Raw genomic sequence first — 27,497 nt, forward strand, 5'->3', positions numbered from 1 at the left:
TCCGAACTTGCGTGTTTGCGCGGTATATTAATTCACTGCAGTTTCTTTCGACAAAGATGCCACAATCCTCAAATGTGCATGGGCAGTCAGTTACATAAAGTAGATTTTAATGGGATCAAATGCTAGTAATAATAGTTTTGTTACTGGTTTGATTTTTCTTCGATAAGTCATTCTTTAACTGGGTAACATTCTTTATTCCCTTTCTGTAGTTCCTTGTTAAGAAAGCTAGCTTGCTACTCTGAGACCAAAGTGATAAGCTTGGTCATATTTCTTTTCATCATTCTCCATTGAATTGTGTGCAGCCTCAGCTTAACACCTTCCCAAGGTGCCACCTATAAAACCTGGGGCCTAGTAGGTGAAAGTTTGCCAATTCTTCATAATTGTCCTTGTGTCCAAAGAAGTTAAATATTACTTCCACTACATGGTAAACAGAATATAATTTAAGGGGATGTCAACAAGCTGAGTTAATTTTGTTTTCTCTGAATTATTTTATCATAATGTTTGTTTGACTGGGCAGCACCATTGGAGGCCCTAGATCTGGCTTCCAAGAAGACTTCAAGCAGAATTAGCAGACCTATATTTACTGAAGATGATAGGGTGATGTATAGACTCTGTATTTCTTTAGGGTGATGCAATCCTCTCCATTTGTTAATGTTTAACAGTTGTTCGCAATTTCTTTCCCTCTAAGTTTCTGAACTATTATATTACAATGTTGTACCATCCTTTCTCTCTTTCTTACCTTTTGTCTTTCTTCCTTTCTCTGCCACTGCAGGAGTATCTTCAACATCTCCATTACTGAAAACAGATATAATAATTCCAGTTGATAAAACAATGAAGGGTATTGTCTTTCTTGTAACTATAACATCGATATTGTTTAGTTTTGTATCATTGGACATATATAAACTTGCATTATCTAACCCCTGGCTATTGTTCAAAGCCAAATATTAAGGATGTATAAAGTTTGCCTAAATTTGTCATTCACATTTACCTTCTCGTGAGTTTATTTTCACGTACACTAGGCTGCACTGAAATTCTTTGCTTGCATGAGGCTCATAGAGTAAACTGTTCACCATAATAATAAATACAGCAACGAGGGCAAGTGTATAGTTGCCCAATCTGAAGTAGTGCACAAAGAAAGATTAAAGTGACAATAACAGAAGTGGTGGAATTAAGAGTTCAAGAATCTTGACAGCTGCACTGGTAAGGGGGTGCACTTAAGGACTGAATGAATCTCTCCAACTGAGAAAGGATCAAAGAAATAGCACAGAAAGATCGATTTGACAATCATGCCTCTGGAACCTCTCTGGCTGAGTTCTCTAGTTAGTCCTATATCTTCACCTTTTCCACTTTTACTCCATTCTCATTTGTACCACAATCCTTTCACAAATTAACTCTGACACTGTTATCAAATGCAACATTTTCCAAATCCCAGCAACTTGCTCTGAATGCTGTTACCCATGGTCCCCGCTGGTTCCTGGCTGGAAATATAAGATGGTTTACAATAAATAATAACGTGTGGTTTGGAAGAAATTTGTTCAGTCACGATGTAGAACTTGTTACTAAATGCAGTTGCTGAAACAAATCCCACGTCTGCTTTGAATCAAAGGCTTCAAAGTGTATGAGGGACAGAAATATGCATGAGCTTGAGGTAAATGTACAGAAAACAAAGGGGCTGTTTGGAAACAGTGGGCGAGATCTTTAAGAGGAAGCTAGAATTTTTTTAGTTTTCAAAAGCAGAATTAAGGTTTTTTATGCCATGTTAAAATATTTTTTAAAAATTAAGAATTGAGAGGTGCAAGGTGTTGATTTGAAAAGAGGGCAAATAAATTAAGGCAGGAAAGTACCGGGTCTTGCCAGCGAGGATTGAGGGTGAGCGGGGCCTAACATTACATGTTGTCTGTTTCAAGGACAACTGGGTTGACGTGATATGATACAGTCCAAAGCACAATGCCCTTAATATTAACCCACAGAACTGGGAAGGATCCATTGGGTTTGAACCGTAAAAGAATTTGGAAAGAGTTCCCAACTCACCCTTTTTCAGCTATGTATTCCTTGCAGTGTTATCTCTGAGAAGCTGGGGACTATGAGAGAATGGGTTGAGTGGGAACCTGATTTCAATGTAACCATTGCTGGTTGGTTTTCTTAGGCTTAAGTGACAGAGAATTGGGGACTGTCGACTCCAGAATGCAAATACTTTTTCCAGAGCTGTTGCTGGGTCAACAGGAAGGCCTGCTCCTTGGGAAAAGCAGTTGAAGCTTAAGGCTTCTTCCCATTGAGAGTTTTAGCTACCCCAGCCCCTTCATCGTCTGCCCTGCCTTTCCTCATAACAGAATATAGCTTGGAATTGGGTCATTCATCCCAATGAATCTGTCCAACTCATCAACCACTCATTTACATCAATTCCATTTCATGTTCTCCCCTCGGTCTCTCCAAGTCTCCAGATTCCTCCACTCACCTTCACACTGGGGATGAGTTACAGCAGCTGATTAACACACTAGCTCACATCTTCAGGATGTGGGAGTAACCAGGAGGTAACGGAGAACATTCAAATTCCACGCACACACACAGCACCCATCATCAGGATTGAGCCCAGGTCTCTAGCATGGTGAAACAGCAGCTGTACAGATTGCACCACCCTGACCTCTTCCCTCTCATTGCATTTCCTGCGCACTATCTCCATGGCCAAGGCCACCTGACCAATCCAGTTGGACGGGTTAGTTCCCAGGGAACAGAAGAATTAAAACAGCATGGCCTTCCCATTCCCACATCCCCTGAATCCCCAGTGGTGCAGTCTTCCCCAGCATCCAGTGCACGTTGGTAAAAGAACAGGCCACAGGCTGGAAATGGTGGAGAGTCGAAGGTAAGATAAGTGGGTGGCATATTCTGTTCCTAGATGCACAGATTACAGTGAGCTTTTGATGTTATGACAGGCAGGTGTGTGTTTGTGTGTCTGTGTATGTGGTATGCATGTACACACATATTCAGAATAGACGAGCAGGAGCAAATCAGTGCATCAGGAATTTATTCTGTGGACCAACAAAACCACAAGTGTAAGGTTGGTCTGAAGAAGGACGACCACAAGCATGAATCCAACAGACTTTGTCTTAAGTCAAGTGTAATTTAAAAGTTTTAAAGCCTCAAGAGCTCCCAAGGTCATTGCAGAAAAATCAACGCATGCTGCATGATTTCCAGGGTTTGAATTCCCTCTGCTTTAGAAGTGTGGGCACTGGAACCTTATAGCTCTGTTGTTGTGAGAAGTTCTTTCTGAGATTATTTGAACAGCAATATTATTGTGCTTTATTTCTTGGTGTAGCTTGTTCTTTCATTGAAATGCAGAGAGCTTTAAATAAGCAACATTAGTTTAAGCTGCATTGTTTAACTCCAGGGCTGAAGAAATTTTACCCAGTGACCTACCAAAGAGGAAATTGAAGCCCTTGGTCTCATCATTACTGATATATCTTTTTCAATGCTCTTGCTATTAATATTTTCACATGACTCTCTCTCTGTTCTGTTACCTACTTAGTCATGATCCTCCGTCCAGTAATTACGAACATTACCTCATCTTCAACTCAAGCAAATATCAGTTGGGAGTTTGACCGAATGGATGTACAATTTTATGTTGAATATAAGATAGCTAACAGTAAGAACTCCATTGATTGGATTCTGTGTGCTTCTCTTTAATGTAGAAAGTTCCATTGTACTCTGAAAAGGAAATATGTTTTTTTTTGTTTGTTTCACCCAGCTGGTTTTTGTGTTACCACAGAAAGCAGTCTCTCAATGCCAGTAAATGACACATCATCCCAAAAAAGTCACAGGTCTATTTTGATGACATGAGACATGAGAGCTCCTGATCCCATCAGTGCAAACATATCTGAAATTGGCATCATTTTATTGGTTTGATTTCCCCACATTTTGTTACAACATGATTTCTGCCAAAAGCATCTCCAAGTTAATAATATGGAGTCCTACAAAACCCATAATGAGAGTGACTCATCAGAAAGTTTATATATTAAGTCTCACTTTCACGACTCACCTGACACTGACAAAATGCAGAGGTACTCATTACTTTTCGACTGCCCATTACATAACATGATGCACAAGAAACAGATTGGACATTGAGTTGTACCCTCTCCTCACAAAGGTTCAGTACATGTAAGTGTCCTTGGCAATAAGGTCACTTCTGATCAACTATAACATCAAGGACCCTTGGAAATAATTGGTAGTGCTATCCTAACCCTTTGTGTGAGGAATGACCACTGTCACTCACCAAATACTTGATGATATTATATTTGGTTAGAGATGACTTATTAAGTCAGAAGTGACCTAATTAACGCAGCTCTGTGATATTACTGCAGGAGTTCCTAAGGACAGTGACGTGAGCCTAAGTGTCTTGAGTACTTCAGCAATGACCTGCCTTTCTTGTGTCAGAAGTGGGATGTTCACTGATTTCACACTGATATAATTCCATTCACAGCCACTCAGGTACTGAAGCAGTGAGACATGGACTGTGTTAAATGACAAGTACTGTACAAGCAACAGAGTGACAGGCAATGGCTCCATCCTGCATTACCATCATTGAGTCTACCAGCACCCCGCCCCCCCCCCCCCCCCCCCAGGGTTCGGCACTGACTAGAACCAAAGCAAGGTCAGCTACATATAATGCAGCTCGAAGAGCTCTTGGCTGAATGTCCTGGTGACTGATTCCACTCCTGACTCACTAAGCCATTCCACCATCTACAAGAAGCTCAAGGACAGCCATTGGTCAACAGCTCACTCAGCTCTTCACTCACCCCTCATCAACATGCCGCACCCACAGAGAGCCAAGAGAAGAATCTCCCCCAAGTCCCACTCATGACTTGAAAGGATACAATAGCTTCGTTGCTGCTGGTTCTACAATTCTAGCATGGCCTCATTAGCAGCATCCTAGGATTACGCCCAACGCAAGACTATAGTAGTTCAAGAGGGCAGTCCGTCATCACGTTCTTAGAGATGGTTGGAGCCGAAGCTAATGCTGACACTGACAGCCACACGGCAGCAATGAGCACTGTGGGTGTAGCGTGATGGGACCATGGGCTCTTCTACTGGTTCAATGTCTGAATCAGCTACAGTATCAGTTTACTGGCACTTTGGTTTGGGATGAAACAAGTGCGGTTGCGAGCTGGTCTGTTCAGTAACTGTGGGCTGGCATCAGTGGACTGATAGCTTGCTGCTAGGTGGAATGTGTAAACTTTGCCCATCTCCGCTGCTTCTGTCTGCTGCTACTACTTATTGAATAGTGCATGTTATATAGTAAATATTCCTTTTTGCTCGTGACTGATTTCTCCCATTCTAGTTGCAGGGAGTTATGTAGTTCATAGTATGCATTTGTTGTGGAAATCGATTCACTTACAAGTTTGGTGCTTAAGATCACATTATAAGACACAAGGTCTCCATTTCCCATTGTTGATTGAAGGCCAAGTACTGCTTTAACCATGAAAGAACGGTATTGTATCCTATCACCTTCCCAGATTGAAGATTTCAGTGAGATAGTTCACTGGCATACGGAAGGCAAATAGAATCATAGAGTCATATGACACAGAAACACACCCTTCCACCCACCACTGACTACCAATGGTATTCCACCTTTCCTTTTGCATTCCCATCAGCTTCTCCCCCTTGGATTCTCCTGCCATCCGTCTACACGGGGCAGTTTACAGTAGCGAGCTAACTTACCTACCAATCCATCTGGAGCCACCAGGAAGAAATCCACACGGCACTGCGTGTTTGCCATTTTAAGTGATGGAATTGTACACCGAGCAGGAGGAGTTAGCTGTGCTGTGTATTCGAACTGGCCCTTTAAGATTTGCTCGAGTAAGGAGCAACAAATCCCTCCTGATGTAATATGAATCACACAACACGTAACAACTCCTTCAGATTTTCAATTCGATACTAGCCTCCTCTAAAAGGTTTCCCATTAGCCCGGCCTTGAGTTGGATTTTAGCAATAAGATTCATCTGGGGTTGTTACCACCAATCACATTGGCCTTTTACAGAACAAGGATTGCTAACTCCCTAGCACTGCTATAATGCCTAGGAAATACGGGCTCACAACTGCAGCTTTAGCTTGGTGCTGCTGCTGTTGTACATCAGAGTGCTACTATGCTTTCTAGTTCTTGATTCCCCAATCCTGGGAATGAGACTTCGAGTGCATTCACCCTACCTGTGCCCCTCAGGATTTTATATACCTCCATAAGATCACTTTTCAGCCTCCAATGCTCCAGTCCTAGCCTGCCCAACCTCTCCCTATCACTCAGGCCCTCATCCTGGCACTACCCTTGTAATTTTTTTCGACACTCTTTCCAGTTTACAGGCATTTTTCCTGTAGCCAGGTTTCCAAAAGTGAGACCAACAGTCCAAGTACAAGCTCACCAGCATCTTGTATGATTAGTAAAAATGTTAGTAGGGCATTGGGTGGAACTGAACCGTTAACTCTCAGCCATCTAAGACTGGTTCCACATGCAGCTTTTCTCCATTTGTGTTCTGGTGCACTGTTCTGATTGCACGCATGTGAAGCATGCCCACGTCACAGCACATAGTGATGAGATGCCCAGATACACCCCACTGTTATGTCAGTTCTTGTCTCCGTACACTTTTCAGGTAAAGAGCCTTGGGACAGAATGCAGATAAATGCCTCGCAGACCACCTTTGCACTAAAGGGCTTGTTGCCGGGGACAGTTTACAGCGTGCAAGTGGTTGCCGAAAACCACGCTGGCCAGTTGCGGAGTAAGGACAAGCAGTTTATGACCCGTCCACCAGGTGAGGTGGAGCCCAGGCACAGTCGACTTCAGCCTCCCTCCCGCTCTCTTTCCCCGGACGAATCTCTGACTGAGCGGCTGCTCGGGGAGCAAGGAACAAATGTCTGAAGGCTGCTAATGAAAATCCAGTGGCCAAGCCCATTATCGTTGGTTTTTCACTGTGTTGTTGAATGGTGTACCGCTTCACTTACTTCTCTGAATTCTTTTAAAAATGTTTGAGTAATTTAAAAATTGAACCTTTTCTTGATTATTTATGATCACAGAGTTGTAATACATGGAAACATTCTTCAGCCTTCTAAACCTCTGCCAAACATCAAACACTCACGTTTCTCTGCACATTACCATCAACTTCCTCCCCCTCCTAGACCTTATTACTCACCCTCTCACAAGGAGCAATTTACAGGAGCCAATGAGCCTCCTATTTTACACCCATCAGTGGGATGTGGGTGACATCCAGAGGAAGCCTATATACTCACAGGGAGAGTCGTCAAACTCCACATAGTAAGCATGCAAGGTCACTGGAGCAGAGAGGCAGCAGGTCTAATAACTGCGCCGTTGTGCTGCTCATGAAAGTACTTAAAATATATCTGATTAACAGTGAGAGTTATTTCAAAGGTGTTTCTTCCATAAAATTTGTCAGTGTATGTGTATTACATGGCATTGATATGAGGTTTCTAGTTTATTGTCATAGGCATACGTACAGAGGGTTATAACTGTTTCTAAAATTGGTTCCTCATCTTCATAGTGATCATGTATATGTGCATGTGGTTAATTTATGGCATTATCTGTGTAAATGTGGTCATTCTTATCTGATTTTATTAACTAAGTGAAGGCTGTGTATCAGTTATCCAGCAGTGACTTGAGTTTCAAGTTTATGAGGAGTGGATCACACCAGCATGAGCTGGGTCAGGTAGGATTGCTATTGAGAGAAGGGAGGGGGCTGAATTGTGGAACACAGCTGCAGTTTCTGGTTTTGCAGTCACACAATTGATAATTTGTATTTCCATATGATGTAGAATAAGGAAAATTAGCCCGTTGAGTTTATTCCACACTGCGTTTCTTTCCTCTAGTCTATTCGCTCCACAGTCTCGTCAACGTCTCCCGGGTCTATCATTCCCCTTCACACTTGAAACCATCTTACAGTAGCCAATTAACCTACCAATCTGCACATTATCGGGATGTGGGGGAACCTGGAAGAAACACGTGTTTACAGGATGAAAATCAAATGCCGGAGGTCGGGATTGAACTCGGGTTGTTGGAGCTGTGGGGCAGAAGCAGTTCCTGCTATCCAATCCAGGAAGCAACAAATGATATAGAAATTTTGCTGAAGAGCAGTATATCCAGAAAGCTACAGAAACAATTGTCAAGACAGAGAAAAGGGATGCTGTATCTTTAACCCTTTCCCTGTCTGCTTCGTCCATGTGCTATGCCAGCAGAAAATGCTGCAATTGCTCGGCAGGTCAGGCAGCTTCTGTGGCAAGAGAAACTGAGTTATTACTGTCTGATAAGGTTGTCTGTTTCTCTGTCTTTGGATGCTGCCTGCTCCGCTGGGTGTTCCCAGCCATTTTCTGTTTTTATTTCAGTTTCTAAAGTCTGCTGTACTTTACTTTTCGATTTATTTTGTAGTCCATGTGCTGTCTATTATCAGTTTTGGTGCCTTATGTTTGAAGCAACATTGTGGTCCCTGACTCATCTAATGATTTAACACCCAAATTCTGAGGTGTGGTTGGAAGTTAAGGATTTGACGTGCTCACAAATGTGAGTATTAGTTTTGGCCAGAGAAATTATGAAAGAGCTTTGCATCAAACATCAAGAACTGACACAAATCCAGGAGAAGTAGAGTACCTCATGACAGTAACTCCATGGATACTTGTGTCTTGGCTGAGAGATCTGTTGGGACTTTTATGTATTCCATTCCTTTATATATGCATTTGTGGATAATGCTTCTTGCATTGAGACTCAGGTGAGGTGTACCTCTGTGTGCTTTTGCCTAGCCCATTTGTTGAGTATTTTTCACCATAAAGCAAAGAGACTGTACACTGAAGTCCAGTTCACTTCTGGAACTTTGCAAGATGCTTTGCTGCTGATGTGCTCCTTGTTTGATTGAGAATCTTCATTCCGTCTGTTTGCATTCAATTCTTGGCTGTTGCTTTGTCATTTGCTGTTTTAAGGTTCTGGCAATCAGAATGAGTTTGCTTGTGACATATAATTCAAGGGCATTTTGTTTAGTTTGGAGAGAACCCCCTCTCCTACCTCCAACAGAAGATCAGCAAGGACCTGATTTTAATGCAGTGGGACGTGAATGAAACCAATGAGAATGCAAGACAAGGCAAAACTGATTGATGTTATTGTTGAATATTCAGTGAAACTGTATCTCTTGCAAAGATGCATTTTGTGAAATTTATGAAAACAACAGCAGAAGTAAAATCACTCTATGAAAAAACAATGCAATGTAGCTAACTGTTTGCACAGCGCTTATTTTGTTTCTGGCAAAAGCTTTGCTATATTGTTGGTTGCTTCTCCATATTCCAGAATCTCCTGGTTAAATTTTACTTTTCTCTCCTTCTCTAAGTATGAGCTGGGTTGATGTAATGAGGCACATGTATATCCAGAATGCTATTTTTTTTTTAGTGTGATCAATATGATTCCAGGTACTTAACATCTGTCAATCTAGATCCTTTGCAGTTTTGAGGTCTTGGTAGCATGCGCTTAAGCACGGCATAAAAGCAATAAGCTGGTTGTGCTTCACCAAATCCAGAGAATTAAATAGACGCACTTTTGTGACTGCTAGAAGCCTTCACCAGAAAAGTTTTGTTGCTCTTGTTAATTGATTAGGAAACTGGTTATCTTCTTCAACAGTCACTCTTGTTGGGTAGGAAATTCTCTTGGACTTCTTTGCATTGTTTGTGCTGTTGGCTCAATATTATCCTCCCAAAGGCTGAATAGGCCCCAGGACATACAATCCAGGAGGAACCACAGTGAAGACTGACACAAAACACTTGTTCAGTTCATCTGTCATTCTTTGTTCCCCATTACTACCTCTCCAGTGTCATTTTTTGATGGTGCAATATCTACTCTTGCCCCTCTTTTACTCCTTGTATATCTGAAAATCTTCTGGTATCTTTTTATTTTATTGGCTTGCTTGCTTTCATCTGTTTTCTCTATATTGCTTTTTGTTGGTTTTTAAAAGCTTCCCAATCCTCCAGCTTCCCACACATTTTTGCTATATTGTGTACTATTTTGCTTTTATGTTGTCTTTGACTTCCCTTATCAGGTATAGTTGTCTCTTCCACCCTTTAGAATGCTTCCTCTTTGGGATTAACAGATCTTGTGTCTTCCAAATTGCTCCCAGAAACTCCAACCAATGCTGTTCTGCTATCATCTCTGATAGTGTCCTCTTCCAATCAAATTTGGCCAGCTCTTCTCTCGTTCTCTGTAGTTAAACAACTGTGATACAGATATAACTGATTTTAGCTTCTCTCTGTCAAACTTCAGGGTGAATTCTATCATATCATGATTGCTGCATTATAAGGGTTCCTTGAACTTAAGGTCACTAATCAAATCTGTTGTATTGCACAGTAGCATATCCACAATTCCCTTTTATCTTGACCACTAGCTGCTCTAAAGACCATAAGCATTCTACAAATTTCGTCTCTTGGGATCCATCACTAACCTAATTTTCCCAGTCTACTTGCATTTTGAAATCCTCCATGACCATTGCCCTTTTTTACATGTGTTTTCTACCTCCCTTTGTAATTGTACAAGGCTATGGGCTACTGATTACAACAGCAGATATATTTGGAAGTAAAATGTAACTCCCATCAGGGTATTTTTACCATAAAGATATTTTAACTCTACCCACAAGAATTTGACATCTTCTGATCCTTTGTCATTTCTTTCTAAAGATTTAATTTTATTTTTTACCAATAGAACCACCTTAGCGCCTCTGCCTAACTGTCTGTCCTTTTGATACGATGTGTAACCTTAGATGTTTAGCTCCCAGCTGTGATGTTCTTTCACCATCATTCTGTGATGCCCTCAACATTATGTCCACCACTTTCTAGTTGGGCTTTAAGTTCATCTACCTTATTTGGTATACTACATGGATATTAAATTTTTGGGTTATAGATAAAGGCTAATCCTATTGAATCAGTGCCTTACTGCCATTGGGAGAAGGAGTTTTATGATGGCTGAATTGATAACAGCATTTTCACAGGACTAGCAAATTTTACATTCTCCACAGGCCACATCTTTTACTTCTGCATTTCTCTATTTTGTTCTCTTCCTGGGGTTCTAACAGGAGCAACTACTTAGGACATCCTGCAATGTACGGAGTGCTCACAGCTATTCAATAGTGGGGAAAGCCTTTAATTCCATCATATGACATATAACGTGAAAAGAAGCTGTCATGACACTGACACCAGTGGAACACCATAGTCACCAGTAGCCAATCAGAAGAGGCCCCCTTCATTCCCTGACTTTGCCTCCTGCCAGCCAGCCAATCTTCTATCCATTCTAGTATCTTTCCTGTAATACTATATGCTCTTATCATGCTTATTAGCCTCATTTGTGGCACCTTATCAAAGACCTTCGGAAAATCCAAGTAACACCAACCACTGACACTTTTTTGTCTATCCTCCCTGCTGTTTCCTCAAAGAATTCCAGTAGATTTGTCAGGAAACCATGCATGTTCTATCATATGGCTCCAAATACCCTGAAACATCATCCTTAATAATGGATTCTAATATCTTGCCAATTACTGAAGTCAGGCTAACAGGCCTATAATTTCCTACACTTTGTCTTTCTCCCTACTTAAAGAGTGTAGTGAAATTTGTAATTTTCTAGTCCTTCAGAAACATTCCTGAATCTAGAAATTCTTGAACAGTCACGACTAATGTCTCCACAATCTCTTTAGCCACCTCTATCAGAAACATAGGGGTAGTTCATCTGGTCCAGGTGACTTATCTACCTTCAGACCTTTCAGCTTCCCAAATACTTTCTCCTTAGTAATAGCGACTACAGTCATTTCTGCACCCTGACACTCCAATTTCTGGCAAGAACAGCCAGCTTGCTTCAGTTATAAACTGTGGGCTCCGCAGAAGCTTAGTGGGTAGCGCTATGCTATTACAGCTTGGGGCATCGGGGTTCAAAAATCAATTCCGGCATCCTCTGTGAGGAGTCTGTACCTCCTTCCTGTGTGCGTGTGGGTTTCCTCCAGATGCTCTGGTTTCCTCCCACAGTCCAAAGACGTACAGGTTAGTAGGTTAATTGGTCATGCTAAAATTATGCTGTGATTAGACCAGGGTTAAAATCGGTGGGTGCTGGGCAACATAACTCAGTGGGCAGGAAGGGCCTGCTCCAAGCTGTATCTTAAAGTGAAATAAAATAAACTGACAAATAGTATGGTTTAAGGCAATGAAACTAGACAAAACACTTTTATGATTTATTTAGTTATTTCATTACCTCCAAATAATGTCTGTGTTTGTAATCAACAGCATATTATCTATTTTGATATCATATTTTGTTAATGTAACATTACCAATTCTAATTGTATAATGAACTGAGAATTTAACATGAAAGTGCCTTGGGATATTAACTCCACTAATGATCATTTTAATTTACATTGTAATCAGTACTTTTTTTTTTACTCTTTCTTTCAAATAAACAACACCAGCTATGGCAAGCCGCCAGGTAGATATTGCCACCCAGGGTTGGTTCATTGGTTTGATGTGTGCCATCGCCCTTCTGATCCTGATTCTGCTGATTGTCTGCTTCATCAAAAGGAATAAAGGAGGCAAATACCCAGGTAAGGGCATTTTCAGCCCATGCAGGTATTTAGAGCCCATGGAGAGTTCTGGTCAAATTGACACCAAAAGGTGAGCTAGACCTCGCGTGGTGATGCTAAGGGCTGGTATTTGTCGGATGTATGTAAGGAATGAGCTGCGAAGATCCAACTCTTCAACGTTGCACCAGTACATTTAGGGGCAACCCCATTGAGGTGCATTGGAGGACATATCGAGTAAAGCTGGAGTTTAGAAAGCAAAGGTGTAGAGTTCCTTACAATACTAAACCCAATACTAGAAGACTGGTAACTTAGACTTGCTAAGGTATTTGCAACACCAGCAAGTGACATAAAAGAAGGGGTAAATTTAAACTATCTTTGTAAACAAACTACGATCGCTCATGAAAGCTGTTTAAGATACAATAGGATACATAATAACTGGGAAAGTAGGCAGGGGATTGAGCCTGATTGAATTCTTTGAGGAAATGATGAAGGTGGAGCAGTGGATATGGTGTATATAGACTTTAGTAATGTGTTCAACAGGGTTCCCCATAGTAGGTGCATTCTGAAAGTCAGGTGACATAAGGCCCAGAGAAACATGACAGCCTGGGTTCAGAGTTGGCTTGCACACAGAAAATAGAGGATGGTAGTTGATGGAGTGTGCTCTGCCTGGAGGTCCATAACCAGTGGTGTTCTACAGCGATCTGCTCTGTGACCCCTGTTCTGTGATTTTTTAAAATGATTTAGATGAAGAAGTGGAAGGGTAGGTTAGTAAGTTTGCCAATGACACAACAGTTAGTGGTATTGTGGATAGCATAGAAGGTTGTCATAGGTCCTAACGGAACTTTGATTGATTTGGGCAGAGTTGGGTAGAGAAGTGGCAGATGGAGTTCAATCCAGAGAAGTGTGAAGTAATACACTTTTGGAAGATCAAACTTGAAGGCAGATTGCAGGGTTAATGGCAGGAATCTTAGAAGTGTGGAGGAACAGGGGGATCTTAGGTCAACGTTCATAGATTCCAGCAGAGTTGCCGCACAGGTTGATAGGGTGGTTAACATAGTGTAATGTGCTGCCCTTCATTAGTCAAGGGATTGAGTTCAAGAACCACTAAGTAGCATTGCAGCTCTTTAAAAATCTGGTTAAACTACATTTGGAATATTGTGTTCTGTTCGGGTCACCTCATTATAGGAAAAATGTGGAAGGATTAGAGAGGGTGCAGAGATTTACCAGGATGTTGCCTGGATTGCATATCTTAAGAGGGAAAGTTGAATGAGCTACAGCTTTTCTCTTTGGAGTGAAGGTAGATGAGGGGTGACTTGATAAGAGGTATATAAGATGGTAAGAGGCACAGCCCAGAGGGGTCATAATTTTAAGGTGATTGGAGGGAAGAATAGGGGGCATGTCAGGCAGGTATTTTACAGAGAGTGCTAAGTGCATGGAACACACCGCGAGGGGTGATGGTGAAGGCAGATAAATTAGGGACAATGAAGAGACTCTTAATAGGCACAAGGATCAAAGAAAGATAGAGGGCTGTGTGGGAGGGAAGGGTTAGATTGATCTTGGAAGTAGGATGAATGGTTGGGAAAACATTGTGGGTCAAAAAGCCTGAATTGTGCTGTATGGTTCTATTTTGTAATTGTACCAAACGTTTAGACCACACTTGTAGTGTGTGCAATTCTGGTCACCACGTTATAAGAAGGGTGTGATCAAACTAGAGCTGGTGTAGAAGGATTCACAAGAATATTACATGGTTTCAGGAGAGATTGGATAGACTAGTTCTCTTTTCCCCGGATTGTAGGAGGCTAAATGGTGACATGACAGATTTAGATAAAGAGTGACACATACAAAATGCTTGAGGAACTCAGCAGGTCAGACGGCATCTATGGAAATGAATAAACAGTTGAGGATTTGGGTGGAGACCCTTATTCAGGACTGAAAATGAAGGGGGAAGATGTCAAAATAAAAAGATGGGGGGAGGGAAGGAGGACCAGCTAGAAGGTAATAGATGAAGCCAGATGGGTGGAAGAAGTAAAGGGCTGGAGAGGAAGGAATCAGATAGGAGAGGAAGGTGGAACATGGGAGGAAGGGAAGAAGGGGGGGCATCAGGGGGAGGTGATAGACATGTGAGGAGGAGAAGAAAAGAGAAAAAGCAGGAGAAAAAATTATACTGAAAGGAGAAATCGACGTTCATACCATCAGGTTGGAGGCTACCTAGACAGAATATGAAGTGTTGCTCCTCCTCCCTGAGAGTGGCCTCATCATTGCAAAGGAGGAGGCCATGGACCAACATTTTAGAAGAGGAATGGGGACAAGAAATAACATGGTTGGTTGCCAGGAAGATCAGCTTTTGGCAGATGGAGCAGAGGTGCTCCACAAAGCGGTCCCCCAGTTTACGTCAGGTCTCACCGATGTAGAGGAGTCCACATTGGGAGTACCGGATACATTATAGAACCCCAACTGATTTGTGAATGAACTGTTACCTCACCTGGATGGACTGATTGAGGCCCTGAAAGGAGGTGAGGGAGGAGGTGAATGGGCAGGAGGAGCTTATCTGTCACCTGCAGGGATATGTGCCATGAGAGAGGTTAGTGGAAGATAAATGTACAAGGGAATCAGAAGGAGCGATCCCTGTGGAAAACGTAGAGTGGGGAGGGGAGATGGTAGGATCCCACTGAAGATGGTGGAAGTTGCGGAGAATGATGTGCCAACATTCCCAACCAGCTCGACTCCACCACCACCAACCTCCTCTGTCTGGAAGTACTGGTCCTCACCCTCAACAATTTTACCTTTAGTCTCAAGGACTAAAGAACTGTAGCATGGGCCGCAGTTATGCCTGCCTTATCAATGGCCACATAGAACAGTCCACGTTCCAAGCCTTCGCTGGTAATGCTGTCCAATTCTTTCTGCACTACGTTGACAACTGCAATGGTGCTGCTTCATGCATTCATGGTGAGCTCGTCAATTTCATCAACTTTGCCTTCAACTTCCACCGTGCCCTTAAATTGGTCCATTTCTGACAATTCCCTCCCCTTTCTCAATCTCTCTGTCTCCATCTCTGGAGACAAACTCTACCGACATCTTTTATAAACCTACCGATCTCCACAGTTATCTTGACTATACCTTTTCCCACCCTGTCTCCTGTAAAAATACCATTCTATTTTCTCAGTTCCTTTACCTCTGCTACATCTGTTCCCAGGATGAGGATTTCCTTTCCAGGACATCAGAGATGTCCTCCTCCTTCAAAGAATGGGGTTTCCCTTCCTCCACCATTGATGCTGTCCTCACCCAATCTCCTCCATTTCCCGGACATCCAAGCTCACCCCATCTTCCTGCCGCCTTAACAGGTATAGAGTTCCTCTTCTCCTCACCTGCCACTCCATGAGCTTCTGCATCCAACATACCATTCTCTGCAACTTCCCTCATCTTCAACAGGATCCTACTTCCAAAAAGACCTTTACCTCCTCCCCCTTCCCCCAACCTTTTTATTCTGATGTGTTCCCCCTCCTTTCCAGTCCTGAAGTAGTAGCTCAATGGTTTATTCATTATCATAGATGTTACCTGACCTGCTGAGTTCTTCCAGAATGTTGTATGTGTTGTTCTGGATTTCCAGCAGAACCTCTTCTGTTTAGCTTTATATAAAGTTGTGAGAGGAGCAGATGGCCAGTGTCTGTTTCCCGTGATAGGGGTGCCTGAAACCAGAGAGCGTAGGTTGAGGAAAACAGCCTAACTTTGTCCATCCTCTCCTTGCAGCACATTCAGACAGCATCCTGATAAGCCCCTTCTGCACCCACTCCAGAGCCTCTACATCTTTCCTTTAATGGGGCGACCAGAACTGAATGCAGTGCTCCCGATGTGGTCCAACTGGGATTTCATAAAAGCCTTCATTTCTTCATTTCGTTTTCTTTTCACTTTGCTTTCCTAATCCCCACAACATTTTCTCCTCCCAGCCCAATCCTCCCTGTTCTCTTTCTCACTCCTCCAATTCCCTTCTGATCTCTGTTCTCCTCACTCGCTCTGCCCGCTTTCAGTACTTCCCACTCCACAAACCATCCTACTCCATCTCCCCCTTCTGATTTTCCTTCCACTTCCCTCCTCCCTGTTTCCCACCAGCCCTATCTTACCTCCCACTGTTCCCTTCCTGCCCCTCTGAAAACCCACCTCTGCAGAAACCATCCACAAATGTAATACTTTCCTCTTCTCTTTGCTCCTGACATTTGCAGTAAAGGAGAAGGAAGATGCTCACGCAGATCCTGAGATTCAGCCCATGAAGGAGGATGATGGAGCCTTCGGTGAATACAGGTGAGCACCTGTCCTCTACCCTGTCACCTGCCTCTCTGTACTGTCTCACTGAAGATTTATCCAGCTGCTCGGAATTCCTAGTTCCGGACATTTTGAATGTAGTGAGCTTTGAAACTGTGATTAGTCTGTATTGGGATTGTGGTTTTTTTTTGCAATTCCTTATTTCTTCCCATTTCTTGGAAAATCTGGACGTGGAGTTGTATGGTCCTGTAAATCTATTGTATGCTGATCCTAACATCCCAATCCCGTGGATATTCGCACTTTAACCAATCCAGCTTTCTGCCTCTGAACTTTAAAAGTTGTGCAATTGTTTTTCAGTAAAGAAAATAATGTCCAATCATTTAACAGCATTTTGAGATGTTGTTTTGTGGATTGTTGTGCCTGGAAGCAGTGGTTAGAATGGTTCCCACCTGGTGTAACAGAAAACAAAATCAAAAAACTGCAGATGCTGAAAATCTGAAACAAAATGCTGGAAACACCCAACAGGACTGACAAGGGTCCGGGACACAAGTCGTTAACTGTTTCTTCTGCCACAGGCACTGCTTAACTTGCTGAGGGTTTCTGTCAGTGTAGGTTATTGTTTCACATCTTCCGGGTTGTTGGAGCTGGGAATTGAGGAAAAGGACAGTAAGTGTACAGTGACAGGAACTTCACACACCATTGGAGACGCTTGAAGCTCAACTCATAACAATCAAAAGGTGACAAGGGGTTAAGAAGATGCAAGCATTGTTGAAAGGAGAGGTGGTTTTGGAATGTTTACGGCAAGGGTCAGTCAGACTGATAAAGAGTTGAAGTGTCACACCCAAAGTATAGAAGGGGGTGCGTGTTTATTTTTTAGAACCTTTTGCGATAAATCCTTTGTGCAGATGTGGCAATTTTTTTTTTGGTGAACCAGTTGAGGTGTTTCAAGTAATAAATGGATTCATTAGAGTGGATAGCCCAGAAGATCTTGGAGTAGTCCAGTACAAAGTCACTCTGATGCAGAATCAGCAACTATCGTGGGAATTTGAAACACCCTCCAAAAATTAAAGGCTGTAGATGTATGAGCAATATGAAGTAAAGACACAGAAGACTGCAGAAGCTGGAATCTGGACCAGATATCAAACTGCTGGAGGGTTGATGAGCATCTGTGGAAGAGAAAGGGATAGTAGAGATTTCAGGTCGAGACCCTGCATTAGGACATGAGGTACAGGTCCGCTGTTATTTTATGGAATGGTTGATAGCTCTCTCTTGTTTAAATGTCCCACACTTTAATTCTAGCATGTTAACTAAAGCAGGCTCCCACAGCCCAGCCCTGGTGTTCCGCATTTTTGCTTCCCCCCCCCCCCCCACCGAAAAAGTGGGATTATGTAACCTGTTGGTGACCAGCCACCAGAAAGCCCAAGAAGAAATGAGCTTTCACTGCTGTCAATGAAAGGTATAAGCTTGTCTTTTGCTGTTTATTTCCCCCAATGTAAAGATGCCTTTGCTCGTCAGTTAAACTTTACATAATTTCTCAGACTATATTAACAAGCAAGGTGACCCTCAGCTGGTTTGCCATTTTCTGTTCTGTTACTGCAAGAGGAAACTTTCTGTGGAAACAGGAAACCTCCTTTGCTCTTAGCCTTTTCATGAGCCTGCCTCATTCAACACACTGCCCCAGTTTTGGCCTTGTCGGTTCAGTGAAAAAATAATCAGCGCTATGTTTTGATTGGCATATCAAACTATCTGGCTGCGCGTAAGGAGAAGTCAAAGGGAGCAGCTTTCAAGCAAATGTAGGTTTAAAGCTTGCCTGAGTTCTGACTAACAGAAAACTCTTCAAAGTATCTTATCAAACTTGGCACAGTGCCTGGCTTTCTAAGTAGGTTGGGAAAGATGTGTTGTTAACACGTTGAAGGGAAGAACATGGGGAGCACAAATCAGATGGACAGCAGTCCTGCAGAATTCAGAAAACTAGCTGCTAATGTGCTTCAGTGCACTCACAAATCTAGCACAATGGTGCATCACTCCATATAGATAATGTGCCGGTCTGCAGTCAGTGATGTGCAGGGAGAAAGCTAGAGCCATGGATTGCTTAGGTTATACGCAGCTGATGATTCAGAGTTTTACAGCACAGGAAGGCTATTTGGCCCATCATGCCTGTTCCTTTAAGAATCTTCCAATTGGTCTCTCACATCTCTGGATATTTACCACATAAAATTAAACTTCCCTCAAGTCACAGTTGTATCCCAGCAATCTTATATTTATATATTTTCATATCAACCTTTCAATGACCAGATGTAGTTTCTCCAAATCATAGATGGTTTTGATATCAATTAAATCACCTCCTCTCTTTGTTGTAGGTAGAGCAGCAATTATTTTTTCTCAAAAGTGGTAGAATAATTCACTGCAGCATTTCAACATCATTACTCTTTTTCTTTTGCATTAACAATAACTTAATTTTACATAGTGCCCATAGAAGTATATAATATCCCAACACAGACCCAATTGGAAAATGATAAAGTGGAGGCAATAATAACTGTGGAGGGAGAGGAGAGAAAGAGGATAGGAAGGCAGGCATGATCAAGAGTAAGTAGAAGAGCACTGATGTTTTCAAGAGTTGAAGGTGTTGGAGCACTGTACAGGGATCACAGAGGGTGAGATCGCAAAGAGTCTTGAAAGAGGGACTGATAAATTTATGACTGAGTTGTTGCTCTGCTATGGGCTAGTTGACAGCAGAGGACACGAGTGATTGCTGAATGGTTAGGGAAGGGACTGCAGAGCTCACGGTAGATGGAAGGTGGAAGTTTGTCGAGATGTATCCAAGATGAGTTGTGTCTTGGGTTTCCAAGGCATGAGTGAGAGCTTCCAGTAAGATGCGGCATTGGAGCAGGTTGGTGATATGGTGGAGGAGGTGAGAGGAGGCGGTCAAAATGATGGTGAAGTATGAGATTAGGTTGTAATCAGTCCAGCACAATCTTGAAACAAAATGGTAAAACTGTGCAGCAGTTCAGGCTGCATCAGTGGAAATGGAAGCAAAATTATTGTTTCACATTAGGGAACCTTCATCACCTTCAGCTGGATAGTGTCAAGGGAGAGGAGATTATGATGAGATCCAATCAAATGCTTCAGTCTTCCCACTCAAGAAATTGAATGGTCAAGAGATATAATGGCGGGTCAAACTGGGAATTGTCAGCACCTATGTGCAAATTGGCACCATGATTTGGGATGATATTGCCAAGAACAAACATGCAGTAGAGTTGTGGGAAATGTTGAAGGAAGGATGCTGGGGGGACAGCAGAGGGAAAGCAGCCATTAGGAGATGATCCTCTGGCCATTGTTGGAGCTGGTTGGGTCTGTGGTAACTCATTTTTTTCCCACTGAGATGCAGTCTCTGGGTATTAGTAGAGCCAATGGCAGCTCCACTGATATCATTGCAACTTAGGAGTCTTCAAGCTGAGTAGCTTTAATTCAACTTTGCAACAAAATGAAAACCCATATAGCTTTAAGGGCATGCAACAACATTCCATAGCCAAATGTCTTTCTTTCTTGGTGCAAATCAAATGTTTAAAATTCACTGAATCTGCAAGATGCATTTCAATGAAATTTGATGAAAATTACCTTTCATTCCTTGAAGCATCATTCTTCGTCTGTCCCTTGCAGAGTGGCCCCTTATTCTCCTACTCATCTGTGCATGATGACCTTTCACACCTTGAAACATTGCCCTCCTTTCTCCAGTATGGACCTCAACTCCCTGACATTCTGCCCTGACACACCCCACAAGGTGATCCTTCACCCCCTGATACACTGACTGCTCTCCCCTCCCCCAGTATCCCTCACTCCCTGACACACTGTCCTATTCCCTCCCTGGACTTGCCATTTACTCTCTGTTCCAGTACACTTCTGTTATTGTTCATCCAACATTCATCTCAGCATTCATAAGATAATAAGACATGGGAGCAGAGTTAGGCCATTTGACCCATTGATTCTGTTCTGTCATTCCATCATGGCTGATTTTGCACACCTCTCAATCCCATTCTCCTGCCTTCTCCCCGTAAGCCTTGACACCCTTATTAATCAAAAACCTATCAACCCAATGCTTGACCTCCACAGTCATATGTGGCAAGAATTCAACAGATTCACCACTGTCTGGCTAAAGGATCTCTGTTCTAAAGGAATATCTTTCTACTCTGTGCTCTCTGGTCCTAGACTCCTCCACTGTAGGCAGCTTCCTCTCCACATCCACTCTAGCTAGGCCCTTCAATATTCCATAAGTGTCGATGAGAGTACCCCCTCATTCTTCTAAGCTCCAGCAAGCACGTCCAGACCATCAAGCGCTGTTCATATGTTAACCTTTTCCTTCCCAAGATGAGCAGAGATGGGGGCAGAAGTGGCAATGGATATGATCTGTGTTGCTGTGGAAATGGCTGGTTCCTTAAGGGAAGGGGATTCTGCTTGCACATCTTGAAACTGGATTGAAAGTGAATGTGTCTGTGGAGCTCTGACACCTCAGCCAGCGGAGTGCTCCAACAGGAAGTGGGAGCATGTAATTGAGCTGTGTAAGATCACAGTCCCATCCTGCTATCCAGAATACCCCCTTACAGATTCACAGGCACCCCCCCCCCCACACTTGATGCGTTTTCCCACCTACAGTGATATCAAGGCCATGTGTCTCCTATATTTTCCCTATATCAGCTCTGTTTGTAATGTAGGATTCTGACTAAGGGTTGTCACGATGCTAAGGGATGGGGTGAAGGTTGGGAATATTCTAATCACCTTCCAGAAATTAGAGTGGGCATGCTATGTAAGCATAGGATGTGTGGCAACACTTGCGGGTTGCCCTCAGCACAGCCTTAGGTTGTGTTGATTATTAACACAAATGATTAATTTCACTGTGTGTCTGGATTTACGGGTGATAGATAAATAAATAAATCTGAATCTGAGGCTCTGGTTCCCAGCCTTTCAGAGAAAAGGGGCAGCTTTGAAAAGAGAGATGGGTCTCTATTTTTATATCAATAGAGAGCAGACTCTCTGGCATCTTGACACTTACTTATGGCTGCACATTATGCCTTTGATAAATTTAATGAAAAGCAGTTTGGCTGATCATTGTTCAGTAAAACTTTGTCCTTTTAATACACAGTGATGTGCATTATCTTCAAAGCAATATTGTGATATTAAAGCCTTATGTGTTCTTGTAATCATTATTCCATCTGTACAAATATTTTCCCATTTTGTAAGATTCTTAAACTGTATGAGCTTAATGATGTTGATGTACATTGCCTATTTATTCGCAGATATATATATATATCTATGTATATATTATACCCCTATTGTGTATAATTAGCTCTTTATTGTTATTTATCTCCATTACCTTGCTATTTCTACAAAACTTTAGGGTGCAACTGATTATGAATTGGTGGGCACTGTTGTCATTATCAGTGAGGTGGAATAGGGTAAGGTCAGTTGCTTACCTTAGAGCCTGACACCGCTTTCAGTTCAAGGCAACGGGAGGTTCATATGCAGGAAATTGGAACAGCATCAAGAAAAGATGTAAAATTTCTTCCAGGTCTCTATCTGTTAGGTTTTCACTGAATCAAACAGTAGTCCCACTCTGTAGGCTGACATGGACCTGTAGGTTTGGATAACAGTGGATGCCCTCGGTGGACTTGGGAGCAAGATGAATGAAACAGATCATCCCCCGTAGGTTGTTGTTCTGAGAGATGAGCCCCTCTCCTCCCAGAGTACACCTCCTCCAGAATGACCAGATGAGTGGGACTGTACTGAGATATCAGCAATGGTGTGGGGGTGTCAATCCCCACCAAATTCAAAAAGGAGAGTGAATCAGGGGAACGGGAATGATTTAAAATGAAAGTGGAAATCGTTGCACCCTAATGGAAATAAAGGTAAATATGCTTGTGCTAAGATAGAGGGTTATTTTCTTTTGGCTAATAATGTTGCTTGTCTCAAATGCTGAAACTGAACTAAATATGTTGGACCTCTAACTTGATTCTGCTGTTATTGATTAAATCTCTGAGAACTGATTCTCACATTTCTTGCAGAATATGAGCTTGTTTTCAACACCTTACATCTACCACAGTTTGCAAAGTAGAATGAATAGAGTACAAAGCACAGACGCACAAAGGCGGCTGTTTCTTCTTCCCCCAGAATTTTCTACCATCTGATCATTGGTTCCAAGACTTTGACTGCTCTCTGCAGCACAGTTCCACCACTGTTGCTCCAGTAACCAACCTTGACAACCATCCTTTACTTGCTAAATCAGACACAGCCTAAAGGCTATTCCATTACGGTAGCTTTAGTGTGATGGACGATTCACCTGCCCTCCTTAAACCAGAGGCGTTGAGGCTGATTTCAATCCTATGCAGGATTATTCAGTTCAGGCTTGGTTCTGCATGGGTCCTGATATTCTTCCATCCTTTTCTTCGATGGAACCATTGAGAAAGTCCAGAATTAACTTTTTTTTTTCTTAATCAAAAGGATAATGTAATGCAGGGAAATATTCCATCCACTTTGCATCTTGGAACAATGGAGTATGGAGCGTCACGGAGATTTAAAGGTTCATACGCTGATGTTATTAGTGGCCAGCTGAAAACAATCAAAAGAAGAATGGAATGGCAGCCTTCACCTCGAAGTGCTGAATGAGGTCTAACCAAACTTTGTATAATGCAACTTCTTCTAACTCTGTTAGAACTCTCTGATGACCTTCATATCAAGCATTGTTCATATAATTTGCATTATGCAAAGTTTGGATGAAACCCCATTTAGATCCTGCATTTACTTCTGGGACACGGCACCACAGAAATTATATATTCAGTTTGTTGGGGAGGCAATACAGATTCAACAGAATAGTAGTGAAAGGATTGAATTGACTAGCCTCAAGAGTGGGAAATTGAGGGCCAATCTGAGTACTTAAGGCGGTTGTAGGATTAATTTGTATGAATAAAGGGGAAATATCTCCTCCTGTAGAAAGTTTAGAACAAGGGCATAACCTTAACATTAATGCCAGTCCATGATATGCTTCGTAACTCAAGGTTCATAAAGATCTGATATTCAATTCAAAATGCTGTGGAGACTATTTATGTATTTTGCATGACATAGAATTAGCCCATCTAGTCTATGCCAGCTCTCCAAACAATCCCAATTCACTTTTTTTTATTTCTGAAAACGCCTTTCTCTCTCACATGCCTGTCTGCCCCAGGGGTAGTGTACAATTACCTACCAACCCACTCATGTTAGGGCTGCAGGAGGAAACCGGAGGCTGCAGTCGTAATCCACAGAGTAACGGAGAATGTGTAAACTCTACAAAGACAGCGCTGGAGGCCATGATTGCCCCTGGAGTTGTGAGGAAGCGACACTAGCTGCTACACCACAACGCTGCCCAGTTAACTTTGTTTTAATTTCAGCTTATTTATTTTTATTTAGAGATACTGTGCAGAACAGGCCCTTCCGGTTCAACAAGCCGTGCCACCCAGCATCCCGCCTATTTAACCCTGGCCTAATCACAGGGCAATTCACAATGACCAATTAACCTACTAACCGGTACATCTTTGGACTGTGGGAGGAAACCGGAGCATCCGGAGGAAACCCACACATTCACAGGAAGGACGTACAGACTCCTTACAGAGGACGCCGGAATTGAACCCCAAACTCTGATGCCTCGAGCTGTAAAAATATTATGCTAACCGCGGCACCTTGATAAGTGATATGAAGGCAAATCAGGTAAATAGTTTGCCCAGGATCAAAGTGAACAGCAGAATATTCTGGAGGGCTGCATGGCATTCTCTTTCTGAACTGAGTTGAGGCATGAGAGACATTACCCTTCCCAACTTTACAGAATAATTTCAGTATTCTGTTGAAATGTCAAGTTGGGGTATGGAGAGTCAGCTCCAGTGCGGAACACTTGCACTGTTAGGCAGAGTAGTTTGTCTAGACGGTAGGGAGATGTCTTACCACTCAGCAGATGTCCTGATCATGTTGGGGTTTTGGATCCTATTTTCTAAGTATCCCATGAGCATCTTGTTCTTCCTGCAGCATTAGAATTTAAAAACGTGTTCAAATGGCAGCTGACTGGATGGTGTTGCAGAACAGGCCTGATTGTTGAGACGTTCACAGGGTGTGCCTGGTCCAGCATTTCGTGCCCATTTCTGACTGCCCCACTACTGCAGGGCAGCAACGCAAGGACCAGGCTGGGCACAAACAGCAGATTTCCTTTACTGAAGGATGTTAGTGAACCAGAGAATTGAGTTCAAATCCCACCATTAAACCTAGGATACCAGCTCGGTGTTGCTATAACCCTTCCAAAATCAGTAACAACGAATTGTACAGTATTGCCCACTCTCCACCTCTGGCCCACTTCCATCACCTCTACCTCCTCTCACCCCTTCAGGATTGAAGTGGACCAAGCTGACCTGGTCCAAGGGGATTATTGAGTAAATGACATGTTTAGCAGCCATGGTGATCATCATAGCTAGGTCCTCTTCTCACCACTGTTTGGTCCTATGTAAGTTGTAGAATCATAGATAAAGTACAACACTGGACAAGCCTATTTGGCCTATCATGTTTGTGCTGGTCAAAAAAGTTGCTCTCCAGCTTAATTTCATCTTCCAGCTGTGGACCCATAGTCCTGCAGATCCAGCCTTTTCAAGTACATATGTGGTGAGAATTTATGCCTCTATCACTCTTTCAGCAGTGAGTCCAGATTCTTAAATGGGTGAAAAGAAACAGGCCCTTTGTCTTACTGAGTACATGCTAGCCATCCTACAACAATCCTACCTTAATCCTACTTTTTTGTGTTCAACCAACCTGCAGGTCCTAACACTCAACTATACAGAACAGTTTACAGCGGCCAGTGAACCTAGCAACCCACACATCTTTGGATGTGGAAGGAAACCAGACAGTCACAGGGAAAAGGTGTAATCTCCACATAGACAGCGCATGAGGTCAGGATTGAACCCTGGTCACTGGAGCTGTGAGACAGCGACTCTCCCAGCATCAGAGGAGAGGAAATGAATGAGAATTCTAACCTCAGCTGCTAGAACTGAGTCTGTATATTTCACTTAAGTTAATCCTCCCAGTTTCAACTAAAGCTAAAAATAGTCAGCGTAAATTTAAGTTACCAAAAATAGTGTCTTGTCAATTACAACTCAAAATGAATTAAACATTTCCCTTCAGAATTTTGCCAATGTGAGTAATAATTTACATATCTTTATTCAGCTTCATCTATTAGGGCCTGTGTGGTGCACGGTCCTTGCTGATCTCTTCAGCTGAGTATTTTGTCCTCCCCGATCCCCTTGGCCACTCAGTCGTTCCCAACTTGCTCGGGTACTTCACTCTCTCCTCTTCAAGTCATTAGCTCTCAGCCAGCATTCAACCATGCATGGGAACAAGGCCTTGGTTTGACCTAGCATAAAAGGAGGTGCCACCTCTGAGGGGCAAGTGTGGGAAGAGCAAGAGAGGATACATAAAAGAGAAAGGGGGGAGTTTGATGAGGAAAATGCAACATCAGTTTTTTCTTTAGTTTCTTTCTGATAGATAACTGGCGTGCCCTGATTGAGCCACGTTGTAGTAGTTGAACAACGAAGAGCTGCTGCTTTACCTTTGTCTTCAGCAGATTACAATGTGTACTGAGGGTCATAAAAAAATGGCTTCGCCTATTGCTTTGCAGCAAGCTTGATCTTCCCATGTTGCTCAGCAAGGAATGTATTTTTTGACATGGCTGATAGATCTTTCAGAACCTTGGACACATTGATCTGTGTACCTCCTGCATTGCTTATTTGAATTACACCCCCAGTAAATTCACAGTCTCCCAAAGCAAAATTGATTGTTGAGCTGGAGGGGAAAGAGGGGAGGAAGAGAGATTTTCATATTGTAGGAGTAAAAAGGTTGGAACTTGACTGTACAAAGCATACAATTCAATTACTAGGCAATATGTTTCAAAGTTACTGCTGAGCTATTTGGTGCAGCTGACTATCCCGATGTCTCAAGAGTTCTTGGACTTCCACTGGGTAAAATCAGGGCCATGCACAAAGTGGGGGTGATGGCATGAGCATCATGGTGAGCAGGGCCACAATAATAGTCCAAAATAACATAGCGTTATTTCCATATTTCCTTACAACATGGAAGGAAGGGTGTTCAGCCCATCGAGTTATATGTTGGCACACAGAGCAATCCCATTCCCATGAATTTTCCCTGTAACAACTTCTTCCTACGTTTCCATCAGTTTTACCAGCCAACTATCTGAGGGATAATTTACAGTCGCTAATTAACCCTGGGAGAATGTGGGAGGAAACTAGAGAACCTGGAAGAAATCCTTGAACATGCAAACTCAACACAGACAGCTCCCGAGATGAGGATTGAACCCAAGATACTGGCGCTGTGAGGCAGCAGCTCTACCTGCTGCACTGTTTTGGGCATTGATGCACCATTAATAACTCTCTGAGACGTGAGGCAAAATATCGGCTTTTATTGACTGGAAGAAAGAACAAGCAGTAGTTGACCACCATACTACATCCTGGAGACTGAGGACAGGGCTCAGGTCTCAATTGCCTTTATACTGGGGTCTGTGGGAGGAGCCACAGTCAGTGGTCAGCAGGGGGGCGTGTCCAGACAGGTATATGTAGTTCACCACAGGCATGTTCTCATCTTATC

At 42.7% G+C, this 27,497-nt stretch overlaps 1 protein-coding gene across 14 annotated transcripts in view; it reads left to right on the top strand.

The window, feature by feature from the left end:
* The window catches only part of nrcama (neuronal cell adhesion molecule a), a 432,442-nt gene that overhangs the window by 394,963 nt on the left and 9,982 nt on the right, over nucleotides 1-27,497 (top strand). For 9 of the 14 annotated variants that reach the window (XM_073059008.1, XM_073059012.1, XM_073059014.1 and 6 more), the window contains 5 exons: nucleotides 773-838; nucleotides 3,524-3,640; nucleotides 6,636-6,794; nucleotides 12,468-12,599; nucleotides 16,796-16,874. In XM_073059008.1, the coding sequence (XP_072915109.1) occupies nucleotides 773-838; nucleotides 3,524-3,640; nucleotides 6,636-6,794; nucleotides 12,468-12,599; nucleotides 16,796-16,874 (553 nt within the window). Of the gene's footprint in view, nucleotides 1-772; nucleotides 839-3,523; nucleotides 3,641-6,635; nucleotides 6,795-12,467; nucleotides 12,600-16,795; nucleotides 16,875-25,658; nucleotides 26,431-27,497 lie in introns of those variants that run through there. The other 5 variants (XM_073059018.1, XM_073059020.1, XM_073059021.1 and 2 more) reach the window with 2 other exon arrangements.

This window comes from Hemitrygon akajei, chromosome 10 (genome assembly GCF_048418815.1).
Source record: "Hemitrygon akajei chromosome 10, sHemAka1.3, whole genome shotgun sequence".
Classification (NCBI taxonomy): domain Eukaryota; kingdom Metazoa; phylum Chordata; class Chondrichthyes; order Myliobatiformes; family Dasyatidae; genus Hemitrygon; species Hemitrygon akajei.